Source organism: Phalangium opilio, unplaced genomic scaffold, assembly GCF_054372755.1.
Source record: "Phalangium opilio isolate 3A_F unplaced genomic scaffold, DU_Popi_V2 ptg000090l_1, whole genome shotgun sequence".
In the NCBI taxonomy this organism is placed as follows: domain Eukaryota; kingdom Metazoa; phylum Arthropoda; class Arachnida; order Opiliones; family Phalangiidae; genus Phalangium; species Phalangium opilio.
The window spans coordinates 2,568,999-2,589,719 of NW_028324195.1; the positions used below are offsets into that span (position 1 = coordinate 2,568,999).

The 20,721-nt window shown below is 37.9% G+C and overlaps 1 protein-coding gene across 1 annotated transcript; it reads right to left on the reverse strand.

Moving 5' to 3' along the window:
* Window positions 1–16,432: 16,432 nt before the first annotated feature.
* Window positions 16,433–17,770, reverse strand: LOC149644982 (uncharacterized protein F54H12.2-like). The gene is made up of 2 exons (XM_089850387.1): window positions 17,648–17,770; window positions 16,433–17,485 (listed from the first exon to the last, which is right to left on the reverse strand). The coding sequence occupies exons 1-2, from the start codon at window positions 17,768–17,770 to the stop codon at window positions 16,433–16,435; spliced, it is 1,176 nt and encodes a 391-aa protein (XP_089706513.1).
* Window positions 17,771–20,721: the final 2,951 nt, after the last annotated feature.

Genomic DNA, 20,721 nt, shown 5'->3' on the forward strand with positions numbered 1-20,721 from the left:
AAATGACGTTCAAACCGTCACCCAGCTGGACGTGGTTGAACGGCAGCAGATATTTTAGCAACTTCTGTGACAATTTTGTCCCAATTTTGAAATAAACTGACTTTTCCATGACATTTATCAAAAAAGTATCAACCTCCCTTGTAATAAGAAACGTTTGTAGGTGGAGGTGGGGGATCATTGGGTTTTTGGGAAATTATAAGAAAAAACCAGATGGCTCCGGCCAAATTAGAGCCCCATCGTTTTTAAGGCTCCAGCTATGTAGAACCTTTTACATGTAAAAAATGCCATAATCTTTGAAATCCCAATCCTTCTTGAAATCGTTAAACAGTTTATAATTTTAAGAGAGTGATAGCTCTCTTAGATAAGACTTCATACTGCATCTAATGTATAAGGATGGTTTTATGTTTGGATGTAACTTTTTTCGTATAATAATCAAGTCTTTATATTCAACCCAGAAGTAACCTTTAATCCCCATCCCTATTAAAATCACAAATGAACGAAAATTATCACTAATGCGCCTGTGGAGGAGAGTTATTTTAATTCAGTTTAAATAATTTTTTCAAAATGGAAATGTTCCATCCCTCTGAGTGATCTTATACACTCTCCAAAGGCGGAGAAAACATAGTCAATTTGAATAAATTCAGTTTATATAAAGAATTTATTCAAATGGAACTGTTCCCTCCCTCTGAGTGATCTTATACACTCTCTAAAGGCCGAGAAAACAGGCAATTTAAATAAATTCAAGGTGATCCATATTCATTGGATTTATGACTAACCTAAGTACACAATCTACGCAACGGAATGCATGAAAAATTCCCCAACCCCAGAGAAAGTTTACTGTGGATGTTTCTGAGACATAGGACGGTTTCCCTGCTTGAAGCACTAAAGACTGCTTTTTTCTTTCACTCTTTATTTTGGGCATAAAAAATGGAAGCAATGTAAACTTACATCATATACTTATGATACTGAATGTAAAATATGCTTATGATACCGAATATAAACTTATACCATATACAATTTTAATGTGACATAAATGTGGTCGCAGAGAATTTTGCTCCGCGTTTTTAGCCGAAACGTTAAGCCTCGGCGCATAAAATTCCAATTTTCATTTAAGTCTCAATATTAAATTTTAAAGTTTTAATACTGTCAAGCCATCGGGTTTAAGCAATGAAAAACTGCACAGAGGATTGTGAATTTAAAGGCGGAGGTGAGAAATTTGGAAAAATGATCTATTGTGGTTTCTGTGAAACTTGGTTTCACTTACAAAATCTGTCAAGCGTCAAGCGGATGGTTCAAGATTTCATTGACTTCAAGGAACTAGTAAACAACTCCAAAAAGAAAACCGAAAACACGATAAGTACTCTAAGCAAGGATTTGCATAAACTAAACCAAACACTCGAAGCAGAAGTGGAACAACGAATAGCGAATGAAGCACTGATTACTACTCTTGGGAATAAAATTGAATTAAACAAAACTACATTGACGAATTAAATAACAAAATTAAAACACTACAATCTACCACCTCTGACTGTTTTACATTAATAGAGGAAAAGATAAAGCAATCTCAACCAGCACTGAACCAAACTCAAACTCATGCTCCACCACTTGTCTATCCGGGTGCTGTCCCTCTTGTACACCCAATGTCGTCATTCCAACGCCTGGGACAGCCAGAGACACAACGTCCGTCACAATTAAATACTAAATTCCAAAAGAAATCTTATACAGATTTGTTTCTAAATAAAGCAACGCGAAAGGGTGAACCAACGGTCGAAATCTCCAGCAAGAAGAATAAAACTATTCCAAAAACAATTGAAAGCACAGATATACCACGAGACACGATAAGGAGAGATGGACTTATGCCGCCAGAAAGACTTGCCACCTGCAGCCTAAAGACCCTGAATGAACAAAACGACTTCCTAATACGAAATTGCCGTCTCGACACACGGGAGAAACACATAGTTGACCACCTCTCGTCCAGAAAAATAAAATTAACAGGAATCAGATTAACCTATAAATCCAAACAACCTGCTGCTACTTCAAAGTGTTTTCTGATTCACACTAACTCATCTCCGGAGGAGATCCTAAACCCTCAAATATGGCCAACCGGGGTTTCATGTATACATCTATTAAAAGATAGATCCAAAGGGAGCGATCAGACTAAAATATGGGGAACAAATGAAGACCCTGATTCCACACGATGGTCAAACACTCCGTTATCAGTCTTCTTACTTTCACAATATGACCCAAACACCTCTATCGAAGATATCACTAAGCATCTATACGATTTGAATATTACTAACCCAAATATATTCCCATACAATCAAGAAGACTACTGGTCCTCAGATTTTATCATCGAGTGCAGAGGTAAATACGACAACATTATCCTTAACCGGGAAAACTGGCTAAACCCGATTTCCATAAGAAGATTTCGCAGACCGAACCCCCGGGAAGATGAAGTCTGACTTACTGACGAAACTTCCAAAGCTATTGACGACGACAACCTCAAGGTGGGACATATCATAACGCACCACAAATTGTTGTTCTAAATGTTAGAAGCCTCAAATTCAAATTACCAAACATAGAATATCTCTTATATACTCATAATCTGGATATCCTCGGATTATCTGAAACTTGGCTGACACCTGATATACCTGATGTTGTCTGCGAAATAAAAGGATTCAACCTTTGGAGGCTAGATAGAACTCGTAAGAAAGGCGGAGGAGTATGCGTATACACTAGAACTGGACTACAAATTACATCTAACACTCTCCCAAGGATACATGACATTTCGGCTTTGGAAATTATTTGGCTTACATTGAATAATCAAAACTCGAGCCCCCTTCACATCGGTATGATGTATATTCCTCCTCACCATAATATTGATAAATCGTTGGAAGTCCTGCGCCACCAAATAGACAACATCTCTGTCAAAAAGAACGTAGAAATTATTTTAATCAGTGATACAAACTGTGACGTTCTAGCCAAACCACTACCCCAAAAATGTAAACTCATAAATAGTACGCTACAAAAATTCAAACAAATCGTACAACTACCAACCGGGATTACTCTTAAAACCAAAACTTTAATTGACCATGTTTATACAAATTTGCCTAACAGAATAACAAACGTCAGTGTAATTCCCACTGGCATTTCTGATCATGACACTATCATAATAACCCGTGAAAAACACTGCATAAAAATAATGAAGAAGAAGACAACTCTAAGAAACTACTCTAAGCTAAACACCACAGATTTCGTAAGAAATATCCAAATATTATTGGACCGAGAGCTTCACAACTTCAAAACACCTGATGTGGGAGTTGACATCCTAAATCACACAATCAAATCGCAGCTGGACATCCATGCCCCTTATAGGAAAAAATATACCTCACAATTCAAATCTCCTTGGCTAACTCCGTACATAATGAATCAAATGCACCTTAGAGACAAGCTTAAAACGAAAACCAGATTAACTAGAAACAAGGACGTGTAAGGACAAAATAAAGAAAGCAACGAAACAAAGTTAATACCCTGATCAGAATAGGGAAGACCAAATACTTCCAAGACGAGCTCAATAAAGCAAAAACAACAAACGACAGTATCTGGAAAACCCTAAAACCATATCTCAACATTAAAAATAAAAAAATTCTTGCGTCTCAGTTCTCAACATAGAAGGTGAAACCAGAAAAGATCCACGTGATTTTGCTGAATTATTCAACGAGTATTTCGCAAATGCGACACACACCCTCCTGAAAAAAAAACTATTCACCCGACACATCTGCCGCTGTCAAAAACCTCTCTGAGGCAACTCATCTGCCCGTACGTGAAACTCTATCGGAATTCGAACAAACCTCTGAATTGGAAGTTTTCAAAATGCTCAGAGAACTAAACCCAAAGAAAGCTACGGGCGTCGATGGACTCGCACCTGCCCTATTGAAAGCGATCTCGGCAGTTATATGTAAATTCACAACAAGAATAATTAATCTATCACTACAAACTGGCTCTTTTCCAAGCAATTGGAAAATAGCGAAAATTATTCCAGTCCATAAATCGGGTCCTACAGAGAATCCAGCAAACTACAGACCAATTTCAATCCTTCCGACTATTTCACACCTATGCGAAAAAATTGTATATAAACATTCCTACTCGTTTTTAAACAACAATGCTGCACTTTATACACTTCAATCGGGTTTTTGCACCAGACACTCTACCACAACCGCCATTTTTAATTTATATGATACTATTCTGAAGGGACTCAATCAAGAATCTTTCGTAATGGTGGCTTTCATAGATCTGTCAAAAGCTTTTGACACGGTGCAACATCATCTACTACTAGAAATACTCGAATCTTCCGGAATCACAAATTCTGCCCTAAACTGGTACAAATCTTATTTACTAAATCGCCATCAGCAAGTTCTCTGCCACGGCCATACATCAATAAAGCGGTTGGTTAAACATGGAGTTCCACAGGGCAGCGTCCTTGGCCCGCTACTCTTTAATATCTACATAGCAGATCTACACACATCGTTAAGACACACGACTGCGAACGAATATACCGACGATAACGCCCTTATCTCCATCCACAAAGACCTCCAAATGCTAATAAATCATATGGAACACGATATTGCCAACCTAAAAATCAAGATGCTCAGTAAAGGACTCATCCTAAACGCAGAAAAAACCAAATTCATGCTCTTCAGTCATAATAAAGCCAATCGCCAGGCCTCTACTTATGTGAAGACTATATGCAACGGTACTATTGAACGTGTAAACGTTTTCAAGTACCTGGGGATCTGGTTCGATGAAACCATAACCTGGGAACACCAGATTAACTATATCACACGGAAAGTCGACACGCGTCTGTGGCTATTAAGGCCTCTACAAATCCATCTAGACCTTAAAACCTTAAAGCTTCTATATAACTCGCTATTGAAACCAATCTTTGATTACGGTAATATCTTTCACCATAATACCTCACCAACATTAATAAAAATAACTGCAGATAGCCCAAAATAAATGTGCAAGGCTAATCACGAAAACGTCAAAATACTCATCAGCTACAATAGCTAGGAAAGATGCAGAAGTGTCTGAAGTCACTAAAATGTACACCAAAAATCTCCTTGTTTTCATGTATAAGGTTAAAAATAACATAGCTCCTAATTACATCCTTCAATGGTTCCTTCCACATAATCACACCGCCCAAACTCGTGGTAAATCCATTAATTTTGTCCAAAAATCCTTCACTTCACGCTACAGAACAAAGAGCACCAAGTTTAACGGAATTCATGCATGGAATGAACTACCTTCTAAAATTAAGCAATCTAAGGATCTTAATATCTTCAAATCCGATATAGACAAATACCTTAACGAAAAATTTTTAATTTAAATTTAAAAACACTTTTTAACTTTCTAACTAGTTCAGTAATATGGACCCTTAAATTATGATGGACCCTTTTGTAAATAAGAAAATTTCTTAAAAGGATGATCCAATGACAATAAAGCATTTATTTATTTATTTATTTATGATACCGAAGGTAAACTTGCACCATATACTTATGATACTGAATGTAAAATCTACTTATAATACCGAATGTAAACTTATACCATATACTTATGATACCAAATGTAACGAATGTAAACTTATACCATAAACTTATGATACCGAATGTAACGAATGTAAACTTATACCATAAACTTATGATACCGAATGTAACGAATGTAAACTTATACCATATATACTTATGATACCGAATGTAACGAATGTAAACTTATACCATACACTTATGATACCGAACGTAAACTTTTACTTATGATACTGAATGTAAAATCTACTTATGATACTGAATGTAAAATCTACTTATGATACTGAATGTAAAATCTACTTATGATACTGAATGTAAAATCTACTTATGATACCGAATGTAAACTTATACCATATACTGCTCCATATACTTATGGTGCCGAAGAACTGGTTTTCTCTCCATTTCTTCCTCCATTTCTTCCCTTAACGAAAAAATCTCGGATTTCATTTGAAAGCTTCTTGGCTATTTGGATAGCATGCTTGCATTGTGGGCGGTTGGGCCGGGGTTCAAATCCCGACCCGGCCTCGAAAACAATTTCTTCATTTAATTAAATTTAGAAGTCCACCCGTGAATTGAATAGTCGACTATAAGGAAGAAAATCTTTTCTAGCGTCGTTCAAAAATGACGAACGATACTGCCAAAGGTGGGACTATGGCACTACTACTACTACTACTACTACGACCCCAGTGAAACTAATAGCCTCATCGTCTATATACGATGTGGCTAAAAACTGAAATAACTTTTAATTAAATTATTTAAATAAGATTAAAACTACCCAAGCCGTTGGAAAAGCCAAATGTTTTCTATTTCACGCTTAAATTAATTTAAATTTTAATTAAAGTACTTTAATAGGCGTGAAATCCAAAAGTTTAGGGTAAAATAGATAAAGTTTGGCAAGAATCAAAAACGACACCAAACATTTCAGCCTGTTAAGAGTTAACTACCGCCTTAAGACTGAAGTGACAGATATTATACAAAAATGTCTTGGTTTGAACCAAGGCCGAAAAACAAACGATATGAGAGAGGTTTATCAATTGACTGAAGTTTCAGATATTGCAATTTTTCTTTAATTATTATTATTAATTTAATCCTTAATCACAATTTATTTCTATCAACTGATTGTACTGTTAATCGATTTATTCCCTCTAAATTTATTCAAAAAATTGCATATTTACGCTTTTTCAAGAACAATTCCATTTTCCGAAAACATTTACCATTAAATTATTTTGAAGGGATTTCGTATCGGTGTTCACTAACATGTAAGCACCTTGACGGACATAGTTTTAAATGTTAGTGGCTTGACAATTAATCTTCAAGTTTGCACTAGTAGTCTTTTCAACGGTAACAATTTGCTGAGAAGACGGATATTCGATAAAATATGATAAAGATAATTTATTTTGCACGGAATAATTAATAAAATAATGCCGTTTACTTAAGACATAGGAACAACGTTTGTTTGTGGTTTCTTTTAGTAGGTAGCGCTTCTTTCATGGACTGGAAAAATATTATATAGGCATAACCAAGGTTAGGGTAAAGATTCTATAAAATGAAAACGTCTCAGTACCAATGATATTTATATTCTTTTCCTTCGGAATTAATACATAAACCACTCCATTCTAAACGAGTTATGCGAAGGAACGCACACTAAAGCCCGCCCCTTCCAAAATTTTCTTAGTATATAAAATTTTGCAATTATCAGTGCTTGCAGTGTATGGGTCATCAGAGCCCGCTCAAAACACGCGGACAGATCCAAATCTTTCCACATTGTAAACGGTACGTGACTCTCTGGACTTTCCTGCCAACCTTAATAATCTATGACTACAAATTGTTTGCTCTTCTTAGGGAGTCAGCAGAATATTTCAAATATTCATTATTGATACCTCAATTCGTATTCCCTTCAAAATAATTAATTTCATGATATAATTTTTTCGGAAAATGGAATTGTTCTTGAAAAAGCGTAGATATGCAATTTTTTGAATAAATTTAGAGGGAATAAATCGATTAACAGTAAAATCAGTTGATAGAAATAAATTGTGATTAAGGATTAAATTAATAATAATAATAATAATTAAAGAAAAATTGCAATATCTGAACTTCAGTCAATTGATAAACCTCACTCATATCGTTTGTTTTTCGGCTTTGGTTCAAACCAAGACATTTTTGTATAATAAAGCTCTGTCTCATCTCAATATTCCTGTACCATCTTTTGATATTAATATTTCAAATTTGGTGTTTAAGTAGTGGATAAATGCCGGTCCCAGTGCAGGTACAGTGGAAGGCAGGGAGGATTGAGGATATGAGGATTGAGGATATGAGGATTGAGGATTGAGGATTGCAAGATGGCGGGTGAGAAAACGTATGCCTTTTTTGATTGACTCACCCCTCTCTCAGACCTGCAAGTGGGCGTTTTTTGATTGACTCACCCCTCTCATCCCCGCACCTGCAAGGGGTGTTTTTGATTGACAGGTCAATGAAGCGTGTTCGATTCTCGGATGTAGAAGTACATACATTGGAGTATGAAGATAGGGTGAATTATGATTTAAGAAATAAACAGTATTTTAATATGTTAATTAGATTAAAATTTGAACCATTAATTTCTCCGGTATTAATCAAATGGTTAAGGGGGGTATGAACCTCCAGATGACGTTGGGGGAAAATAAAGAATCCCCAAAAAACCCAGCTCTACCGATTATTCTAGATCATTCTAGAAAAATTAAAATTCCCCGTAAAACCCAAGTTAACGTTGTTTAAGGCCATGACGTAAAATGTACAGTCAAAGTTGTAGATTGTTCGAGAATATTCTTACAGAAAAAACCCACGTCGTTAACACCATTAATGTACAGTCAAAGCTAGGATGATGATCTTATTAAATAGTATAAATAGCCAGGACCCTGAGTTAAACCACCATCACAATCTCACTCAAGCTCGACGAGGAAGGAAGGAACAGCTACCAAGTACAATGTAAGTATAGTTTTTGTGGACTTGGTGTTTTTTAAAGTTACAGTTTGAACCGTAAATATCAGTGTTAATGGGAGATTTTTTACCCTCACCAAGGCTTAAGAAATCCGTGGTCGTTGACTTTGATTTTCTTACCGTGCGAATTGTTGAAGTTGAACGGGAACAAATAGCCAAGGAGGTGGCCGTTACAAGCGTCGAGAAAACGCCGAGGGTTGGCTCATGGTCTTTCGCGCCCCCATACAGTGAAAAAGAACTTACATACGACACTGTGCGTCAGAACAGGTGGCTTCTTAACAACCTGCATGGTCTGGGATGGGATGATGGAGTAACGCCCTACGAAAAACTTGGCGAGTGCCTCCGATCTGCAGTTCAAGGCTACGACCGTGTATTTTGTAAGGGAGAGGAAAAGTGTTTCTTTTTGTTGATCATTATTAATCGGGAAGTTATAGACTTGAATGGAGTTGGATGCCCAAAAGCTAACGAAATCGATGATGATGGACCCATGATTACATGTATGCTTAACCATAAAACTGTCCGAAATAATAAGAAGTATTTATGTGCACTATCTCAATGTATATTATTTTCCGAATGGATTTATAACCACAAAGAAATTGTAAATACAAATTTAGGAGACGAATAAAAATGAAATTCAAATTGTAACGTTTAATTAATTTACTTTTATTTATTCATAGTTTTTTTTCAAATTTGGTACGACACTGCGTAATTAGCGCACACACTTTGGCCTACCGCAATGCCGACATGCTCGATTAAAGCCCTGTCGAGCGGGGTGGCGAGCATGTGGTCCTCACTCCTATTATTGCGGGCATCCCGCCTCCTCATCATTAAGGTGAATATGGCGGTTTGAACGCTGATAATAGTAAATAAGAGGAAAAAACTGTTTTAGTGAAAATATACGTATTGTAATTAATGTAAATAGAATTAAATATTTGATAATGTGTCATACCCATATCCATCGCAGTTAGGGGATGGTGATCCCCCGTCCGGGGTGGGGTAAGCCCCATTGGCATCCCTTGTCGGACTAAGCGGAAGGGTAGAAAAATATATTAATAAATAAATGAAATACTAGTAATAATTAATAATTAATAATTAATCAATATATTATCTATATCTTCAATACACACCTTGGGCGTATATATCCCGCAATTAAATCCTCTAGTGTCATTAAAAGGTTCCGTATAGAGGGGATGGCCATGCTGGGGAGAAATAAAACCCGTACGGTATCCATGATGCTAAACGAAATCAATTAGCGCTACAAATGGTGGGGTGTATAAATATGGATGTATTTACCGGTATCCGTCACAGTTTATATTTAAAGGGTATGGGAATTTACAATTTCATATCATATTTTAGCACGAAAGTGGTATTATATTACACTTTCAAGTCTCTACTTTCAAAATATAAAGTTTTTAATATAATTGAACCAAAGTTTCTATTTTTAAAATCCATTGGAAAATCACGAAAACTCAGCTTCGATATATAAATTATTTTGTCTTGTCAGCTTGTTCGGTTGGTTTATGACATCACACGGGCAAACCTATACAAGCGAGCGCGAGTGCGAGCTATACCCGTCTCGTGCTCTGTCTATGCTTTGATAGCGGAGAGAGTGGCACCATCTCGCGTGCGTGACGTCAAAAACAAGAAAACGTTGTAGCCTTTCTTAAAAACTTTTAAAAAGTGGATTTTAAATAATTTCATATGAAGCATTTTCAAATGCATATTGCCAAATAACTAGAAATCGGAGAATTAAAAGCTTGATATTTCTGAATTCACAGTAATTAATTCTATCTTTTGCTATATAAATCAGAGGTTTTTCAAACGAAGCTTCTCATACCCTTTAACACTACTTCTTCATCAAAATCACCGAGGTCGGCGCTAATCACATTAAAACAATCTTAAGTATTGATACTAAACAACAATAATGGGGAAAAAAAATGCACTTACATATCCCCGGGATGGATGATTGGGAAAGTGTTTACGGAGTCAACCTCAGCATCATCATCGGTTTCGACGATGAAGTTCATTATTTCATCAGCTTCCTCATCCAACATAAATTCTTCCTCCATTTCCTCAATTATTAGTGGAGGAGTTTCTGGTGCGTAGACCCAAGACATGTCCCCCATAGGGACGTGACCCAGAACCATTTTTAAATTAATTTAAAAGTTTTTTTTTTAAAAAAAAATAATGAGACTCAACTTGCGTCTTGGACGGAAAAAATCGGTGTGTGTAGAATATTGAAAATTGCCCCTGTCCCGTGTCGTGTGTAGTATAAAAACCTCTAAGCCTTCCACGGATTTTCACCAAATCACAATAGAACTTCAAGCAGTTAGTATGAATTGTAGGATTAAAAACCATACATCTATGAATCACTGGTTTCATTCGGGATTCCCCCAAAAAACCCAAAAAGCGCGAAGAAATGAAGCCCGATTACTGGGTGGTCGGTTACCAGTTCGAAATATACTGATAACTCAAAAGATATAGTGTATAAAATAACATATATCCGACCCCTCGTTTCGAACCATCTAGAAGGCGAAAACACGTGCGTCTTAACCTAACATGTCAACTTGACGTCTCGACAAACCCCTCGTGTACGATTGTACCTGCTACTATAGTTTAACATACAGTTTGGGTTTTTATCAGAGGAGTAAATTTCTTAGACTTGAGGGAGTCTTCACATCAAAGCGTCATTGTTGACTTTACAATACCTACAATATAAGTCGAATTCGGATGTACAATGAAGTGTCGATAACCTCGGACCATCTAGAATATTCTTTCCGATTCCAGCGCCGCCGGCGCGCCGTTGTATAAACCGGCGGCGGCGCTGCATACAATTTTATTGGCGGCGGCGGCGTTAGAGGCGTGTAAGTTAACAAAGAGTGATTAATGACGTATGCAGTTCTCAGTTGTGAAGTGGTGGTGTTCACAACATCAGTCCATGTTCGAAAATACTGGCTGAAATCTCTTGAAATTTTAATGTGATTTGCAAAATAATGTTTGGTATTTTTTGTGCGAAGTTTAAAATGTTTCTCTTTCCTAGCTTTTTGTAAGAACATTAAATCGAAAATTAACCATAATTTAATGGCTTAGTCTCAAACAGTCTAAATTTGTTTCCTTCAGCTTCACTGGTTCGAATCTCTTGAAATTTTAGTGAGAGGCATATTGAAAGGTGTTAAATTATCGTGCAATATTTCAAAATTTTGAAACGAATAGTTCTTTTCCTAAAATTTTCCTAAGCGACTAAATAGGTTGTAGGATTATGCACAAACATAATTTTATTGAATTTTTTGGAAGTGAATGGTTCGTTTGAACCCTTCAATATGCCTCTCACTAAAATTTCAAGAGATTCGATCAAGTCAAACCACATGAAACTTTTAAACCGTTCGAAGACCAAGCCCTTTAATTAGGGCTAATTTTCGTTTTAATATTTATAAAAAACTATAAAAGTAAATGGTATGAAAATTTCTAAATAATAGCAAACGTTGTTTTGCACATCTCTTTAAAATTTTCAGAGATTTGAACCAGTAGTTTCAACATTCAGGATAAATAACTGTGTTCCTCCCATAGCCGGCCTATGGCTCCTTCGATTTTTCGAGCCATAAAGCCCAAAATTACCAACACGCGCTTTTACATAGGAAAAACATTGGCGTGTGAAGCCAAATAGTGATCCAGTGGGCTGTGGTTGTAGCAAGGAAGGCAGAAATGAGCACCAGTCAAGGCTAGGAGTCTAGATCCGTGGAGTACAAATTTATAATGACTAGAATTTTTAAACTGGTCCCTCCTCAATTTTCTTAAAAGTTCTCAATTAATAAAGTGATCCCAAGGACCTGTAACCCCCGGATTTAGAATAAAAAAAAAACTGGTCCGAGCAATTAATAAACTGGTTTTGGACCTGTGCTATTTCCAAGACTGGTTGGCGGCGGCGGGGTTAAAAACTAGAAATGTGGCGGCGCGCCGGCGTACTATCGGCGGCGTCGGACTCTACCCCACAGTGGTAGCGTATCTTAGAGCTGCGTCAGCCAACCGGGTTCACTTCCCGGGTGCGGTGTGAAAATTGTTTAATTAAAATAAAATCACTAACTGAACTCAGCTACCACTATTGGTGGGTTGAGGTACTATCGAGTTCCATTTTAGCTAAAATCTGACGATAACAAAAGCGACTATCGTATACTACGATGTGGCTAAAATTGCATAATGGGTTCATTGGAAAATGTGTAGACCTTTAAAACTATCCGTAAATTTGTGTCAACGTGAAATTATTCGTATTTTAAAGATATGCAACCTTTTATTGATAAAGACTACGGAACCGATTATGAAGGATTTTCACTCGTCTTAGGTTGATTTTTAGTTTTGGTTAGCTTTAGTTCACACTATTGGGACTCTCATCACAAGAACGTGAAACATTTAACTTTTCTCCATCTGTTCTTTTCTTCAAAATTTTTCTGTTTGATATTGAAAATTTTTTACATATTGCTACAGAATTTTGGGTTGCCTGCTTAAATTGTGCATCACAACTGGGATGAATTTTGGTGCTTTTAATTTTAAATTACAACTCTGACAGGCGCTTCCCCTATACGCTCCAGTGTAGTGATCATGGTCACGTGTTTTGACCGACGTTTCCAAGAAAGGTTCTTCACATACGTAACAGCGACGAGAAGATTGAAACGCGGCCTCCTCCTCTTCCGTCAGTTGCATTGGTATATTTTCCTTCAATTTTCCAGTTATCATTTTTGATTCATCCATGAGCATTTTTAAAAATTTTATGCCACCGTCACGACCCCTATACGTCTTGTGCTTAACGAGATTTCCTTAAAAAAAATAATTGGTTGTTAGATGAATATCCTAGTGCTACACGGGTTTGAACTTACCAGTTGGACCAATAATGGTGTAGGAGAACCCACAAGCTACAGGCAGCGCCAAAGTTGTGGTTGAAGATTGTCTGGTTTCTGGTAGACATGTTGCCACCTTTGTCAACAACGACTCGAAATCCGCAACTATTATGTATGGAACCTATAAGAGAAGCTATTATAGAGTTCTATCAAAACTATCATATTGTTAACAAATTACCATTTGATTCCATCCGAAATTTTTGAATTTCAGAATAGGCTCATCGTGTGGCATTAATCGTGGGGCGGTAATTCTGGCCGAGAAAATCGCGTTATCGAGCGCGTTAATTTCCTCAATGTCCGGTTGTTGACTCCCGGGTTGTTCTACCGCGTTTTGTTCGGCCTCCCAACTCTCCATAAAGTCGCTTAAACCCGCATATCTTGCGAGAGCAAAACGTCTTCATCTACGTCCTCCCTACCTCCCCCATCTAGATTTTGTCTATCCTCCCACATCTTTATAAACGCGTCAAGTCCTTCGATATCTTGGGTAGATAACGTCTCATCTGGCATTGGCGCATTTTCTACATATAAATTAGGAATTAATTCCTACACCAATTCAAATGTCGAGTTTTACGACTAGCGCAACTAAACCCCTGGTGGGTACCTACACCCTGTACATCAATTTGCGGCGGGTAAGACACTTTACAGGGGAAATCAATAAACTAAATATTTACCATTTTCAACTCTGATTCTTTTTCTTTTCTCTGGGGTCGGTGCCGCTTTTCTCTTAACGGGCGAATTAGGCGGGGTGACGCGGTGTGACGGTCCGGGTTGCGGGGATGCTGGACGTGTATTATTTTCCACGACTTTATTTACGGCGGCTCCAACGTGGTTCATTTGCCGTTGATGGCGGGTTAAATTATCTTTTCGCGCATAACTGTTATTACAAAATGGACACGCAAAAGAAATATTACCGTGTTTGGTCCGCATATGACGACTAAGGTTCGGCTGGTTGGTGAAGACATCGGCACAAGTAGAGCAGGAGTACATCTTGAAATCGAATGTGACCATAGTACCCATTTCACCTCCCTTTTATACAATTTTTAGGCCTACGTATATATTGTTTCACCCTTTCCCGTGATTACCATTGGATAAAAATATTGTCAGCCTTAAACAGTGTCTTTTTCCTTGGATTTTCCGGGGTTTCCCCATCAACGTACAGAAATCCAATTGCGCCTGGTTTAAGATGGTGTAATATGGAAGACCCAAAAAGAACCTTCTAGAAACAATGGAATGTTCTGACGTTGCACCGGAGGGATTTTTGTTGAGGTTGATCTAGAGTACCCTGAGAACCTTCACGATACTCACAACTGCTATCCTCTTGCGCCGGAATCAATGAGGATAAAACCGGAATACCTCTCCGAATATTCCAAAGAACAGATGACTTCACTTAAAATCCCCATCAAGGAGTCATTACCCAAACTCGTCCCCAATTTCCTTAAAAAAGAACGATACGTTGTACACTATCGTAATTTGAAATATTACGTCTCGAAAGGGTTGAAAATAACCAATATTCACCGAATATTGAAATTTGAGCAAGGGGCTTGGTTGATACCCTACATTGAATTCAACACAGAGATGAGAACCAAGGCGACGGACGATTTTGAAAAGGATCACTTTAAACTCATGAACAACGCGGTATTCGGTACGTAGTAAAATTAATCTCTATTATATTAAGCTCTCTTATAATATTTCCTTTCTCTCTTTTCCAGGCAAAACCATGGAGAACCTTAGAAATCGCCAAGATTTCAAATTGGTGACCACCCCCGAAAAGGCGGTTAAAAAATCCAGTTCCCCCGCCTTTGAGAAATTCACAATTTTCAACAACAATCTTGTTGGAATTCAATCCACCAAGAAGAAGTTGGTGTTAAACCGTCCAATATACACGGGGTTTGCCATCTTGGATCTCTCAAAACTCCTGATGTATCAATTTCACTACGACGTAATTAGAAAGGAGTATGGTGATAGGGCGAAACTCCTCTTTACCGATACCGGTATGTTTTAGGTCGATATGCAAGGCATACGTGTACTAACCTTTTGTAAAAAAATTATAGACAGTCTCACCTATCACATTGAGACGGGGGATCTGTACGCGGACTTCGCCGCTCAAGCGGACAAGTACGATTTCTCGGGGTATCCACATGACCATCCTCTCCACAGTGACGTGAATAAAAAGCGTCTAGGGAAATTCAAGGATGAACTAGATGGGACACCGATCCAGGAGTTTTGCGGGCTTAGACCGAAAATGTATAGTATCCTGTCGGCCAAAGGAGAAAAGAAGACGTGCAAGGGCGTGCGCAAGCGCGTCATGAAGAAACGCGTCCGGTAAGCGCACTACCGCGAGTGTCTCTTCAACCGCGAGCTGACCTCCGCGGAAATGGTTAGAATCGTGAGTGATAAGCACATTTTAAAAACTGTGAGGCAGAGTAAACTCTGTCTCAATCCCTGCGACGATAAGCGTCATATTTTAAATGATGGTATTACCACACTAGCCCACGGACATATTAAAACAAAATAAAATGAAAAATTATGACAAATTTATTGAGTAATTCTTATACATATATTTAGATATCATACGATCATTAACATTTTTATTTTTAGAAAATCGTTTTATTATATCAAACATTTTAACTCCCCTACATCTATACAATGAAAAGTAAATGCAATATCCGCCACAAGTTTGACTGAATTCCCCCTGTAGTTGGCGTAAATTAAACGTAACAGTTAGGCTGTTTGGCTCTACAAAATCGTTAAATTTAAATAAATCCGGAGGATTTCCATAGCTTTCAAAGAATTCAGTATTCTTTTTCCTCGAAATGTATATAACCGTCCAATGTTGGCCTTTCCCTTTAGACGTATCAGTGTTCACAATGTACAGAGAGGGAAACGTTTTAACAGTTAGTGGTAGTTTATCCGCCGGAAAAATACCCCTAAACAGATTTTTAGCGTATGGGTCGCGCCTTAATATTCTCTCAAGTTGTTGGGAGTCCATTATGAGCTTTGATCGAATAGAACAGCTCGGGTTTTGTCAATTTCAATCAAAGATTGGAATTCGGAATAGTAAACGACGGCAATTGTAGCCGGTAGCGCTTCGGCAAATATTAACTCCAATCGGACACTACCGTTCTTTATAAAGTTGAAACTTTCAGTAGAACTACCATTCAGGTCGGGGGTCAAGTCGAATACGAAAAGAACATTACCATTGGCGAACTCATCACGGTCAATGAAATTACCCTCGTCGATATTCCATTGTCCGGTTTGAATAAAGAGATTGGCGTACGATCTCATACATAGGTTATCCTTAAAGTTGGGGTTTAAGGGTTTATGGGGTACGCTAACCCCATCAACGGATAAGGTGATTTGAGTCACCGCTTCATTTTTAAAATTAAAAGGCGACATTTTATAATCACCCAAAAACGCGTTCTGGTCTACAAATCCAATTACAACTTTATTCGGTTGTTGACCGCTAAATAAATTGTCTTTGACTGCTATTTTACTTCCTTGAGGTATGGAAAACGTATTACATTCCGTACGTGCTATGGGGTATTTCATCGTGGCCAATTCCAGGGTTTTGGCGTGTGATATCATAATCTCGGGGGTTAGTTTAACTCTTCTTATGAATAACGAAGCGTGGATAAATATAACTTTCGCTTTTATTCCATCCGCATGTAAGCAGAATTCGTTGGGACTTTTGATAAATTTAAAATTCACATCGACCAGATTGGGGATGAAGCGATTTTGCTGACATATATCGGCGTGTACGACACCAATCAAGTCTATAACCTCATTTTGGGCGAATTTACTCCGTTTCTCAAACCCATCATTTTCAAAGAAGTCGTCAAAATGTCCCGCCGTATCTTTGTAGAATAGTGCCCCGGTCAAAAAACTCTTTTTCGCTGGACCACCAAATGTTAATAGCGTTTGAATCATGCTCTTGAATGCGTATTGTTGAGGACATGATGTAACTGATCTATCGTTCAATGATACGTGTAGTTCACTAAAAAGACTGGAGAGTAATAGGTTTTCGGGTCCAACTTTATCCGCCTGAGTAGTTATATCACCATTCGCATCGTACACAGCGGCTTTAGGTAGAGACCCATCAGCTTTAACCACTTTTACTTGTACTTGCAGGAGTGTGTTTTTCAAATCCAATTATGAGTCGGAGTTCCCGGTGACGGGAAATATAATAGCCTGATTTTCATCTACATTGGAGGTAGAGTTATACTCCACCCATTGACTTCCTATTATCCCAGTTTGGGTATAGGGTACGTGAAAAACATTTAGTTCCGAGCTGACGCTGTTCATAGAGTTTGGGTGTGCGAGCGACATTATGAAAATATATCCGGGTGTAAAGATGACGACCTTCTCTTCTTCTTAGTTCGAACAGAACTGATGATGGGTGACACTTTGCGTTTCCTTTTACGTCCGTTTCCAGTAAGCTTGGTCACTTCTTCGGCCGCCCTTCTCAATGTTTCTTTACCCGCTTCTTTACCCCTAGTTCTCAATGATTGTTTAATGGGTACACCGCTTGTATAATCCGTCGCAATCTTCGCGCCAGTGTTTAAAAACTTTCGACCTAGGTACGTGGCACCCCTTTTAAGTAATGGCATTGCCGATCTGAACGCTGACGAGATAATTGACCCCAGGCCGTACCCTCTTTGCACGGCCAAACCTCTATATACTGGGATGGATCCATGTCCAATTTGATTTAGATAATAGTCCTCATAATCCTTAACAGAAACGTGACCCGTATGGACATCCTTACACTTTGACAATCACGTCATAAATGTGGCGGAGATTGAATTCAACGTAGTTCTTATAACAAGTGCCAAGTTCTTCTGGGTCTGAAATGTAGAGTGACGTGAACTTTCCCACGTTCGAACTTTACCGGTTCACCCATTTCACTCATGTTTATTTCAATTGTCTGGAACTTGTTTTTCGCTATGGGCATATAATCAGGTTTAGCAAACTCTTTTTCCACCGTGTCTCCATCCTTCCCGTTGATACTTATAATTTTTAAGAGAGGGACGTCAGAGTCTCCTACTGATCGAGACTGAATTATATCAGAGTATACGAATAAGGAGTGCATTCCAGCATCCATATCGCAACTGAATGGGGCTGTCATGGAAGTGACCACGGTAACGTCTTTCTTTGGTTTCCTAGTGAACCCTAATATAATGGCAATTTCGCTTGGGATATAATGTTGGTTCGTCCCTTTTAACTCAATCATCACCCGTCGATTTGGTTTGTTGTATGAGAACTCAACCCTAGATTTTATTTTTTCAGTAGCACAAGCATCGTCGAGTGACAATATTTCGAGAACCGTAATATCCGGGAGGTATAACTATGGCTATATCCCGGTTTTCATTCACTCCGTTAATTATCTCTTCGGATTCACCTAAGCCGGAACCTTCCTCTGGGAATTCATCCGAAACAGCACCTACGAAAGAATTATCCCAAATGCGAACTATGCACTCCCTTTTTACATTATTCCATGTTCTGGGATAGCTTATTTCAGCCAGAGCAACCTCGTGAGATCCCTCTAGAATTATAGATTCTGGTAAATACGTTCTGAACTTGCTTATAGTATTTCCTTTGAAATATTGCGTTGACGAATCAGAGGGTAGTGTGATGTAGAAACTCATTTTACGTCGATTTCTTGCACCCAGGAATCAAATTCGGAACTATACCCTCTCCACCGTACGAGGAGTTCCTTAGTACCGTCAGGTTTTTTACGTTTTCGTAATACTTTTTCAATTTTAAATTTACAGTTTTCTAGGTCCTTGCCAACTTTCTGTATTTCCTCTTTGTAGAACACACCGGAAATGAGCTCGGAGTTCAAATCCTTCAGTTTATATACGGGTGGATCTCTCGGGATCCGTTCTGTTACTTTGAATAGTTCTTCGGTATAATTGGCCAAATACCCTTTTTCAAATGTTCTTTTATTTTTGCTTATTCTAACTAAATCATCAATTTCAAAGGGGTATGAAACTGGCGGGGAAAAGTTAACTTTCCCGTACAAATTTAACCAGATTTCTTTCGAATTTTCCTCTGTCACTTCAGTGGGTTTGCATTTAATTGATTTGTGGTAGTTGTTATTATACGATTCCAATAAGTCGGGTAATACGTCAATATATTTATGGGTGTCGTTTTGCGTAAAATAGCGGTACATTCGCTCCTTCAAGGTTCGATTAAATCGTTCAACTATACTACATTTCACTTCCCAGTGTGTGGCGAAAAACTTGATATCCAAACGTTTCAATTCAGTTTGCAATTCTTTATTTAGAAATTCATTCCCATGATCCGACTGGACAATCTTTGGTTTTCTACCAGACTCTAAAACGGATCTAAACGCCGTAACCATCGTAGGTCCTTTCTTGTCTTTAATAGCGACGGCGAAAGCAAATTTACTGAATACGTCAATACAGCAAAGTAGAAATCAATATCCGTCATTATGACGCTTGATGTTTTGCATGTCTGCCAGATCAAGTTGCCATTGTTCATCTTTACCGTACACAATAGTCTTGTTCCATCTGAAGTTGTGCCTCGCGGGTTTGTGCAGTGTATACGTATCTTGACGTTGTAGGAACTCAATAACATCATTTAAGGAAATGTTAATACCCTTTTCTCTCGCAGCCCTATATAGTCCTTGCACACCTCCGAAACTCCCCGGATCTTTTTCATTGAAGTATATTTCTTCTAGTTTATCCATTAGTCGTGCAGTTTAAGGTTTTTTGAGTATACCAATAAGCGAAATCAGATAACTCGATAATTATAATAAGAAATAATATCAAAAGCGCCGTAATAACTTTGGGATTATTTAAAAATGAAACGGACAGGGAGGCTAGAAGCCCTGTGGGAGAAGGATCGTTACATCATTCCATGATAACGTGTAAGTAATTTGTGAAAGAAATGAAACGTGGTATTGATATATATTCTTTATTTCAAGTTTATCCAAGTGTGGAGACCATTATTATAATGGGAATCCGGGGTTGGGGGATAATAATCAATTTTCGGTAAATCGCTTTTAGATACATCGAGATAGGTATTTGGTACAACACTCGTAAAGTCTCCAAAGGGGAATTTGTTTCTCACGATAGTTTTTGGTACATTTTCTTTTATTAACATTTCGTAAAACTGATTTATTCCAACGACAGTGTGTTTCGGTTTACTTTTATAACCTTTAACTGTTTCGTGTAAAATATCCATAATATTCGACCCGACGATTGGTTGTCCCCTGTATATAAGTTCCCCGTTGGGGGACCAATGAATCTTGGAGT

What these genes read in the sequence shown, in the direction of transcription:
- LOC149644982 (XM_089850387.1), bottom strand. Translation starts at nt 17,770, where the DNA reads ATGTCGCTCGCACACCCAAACTCTATGAACAGCGTCAGCTCGGAACTA. An exon ending in AGTATAACTCTACCTCCAAT is followed by an intron (nt 17,486 to 17,647) that starts GTAGATGAAAAT and finishes ATAACTACTCAG; the next exon opens with GCGGATAAAGTTGGACCCGA.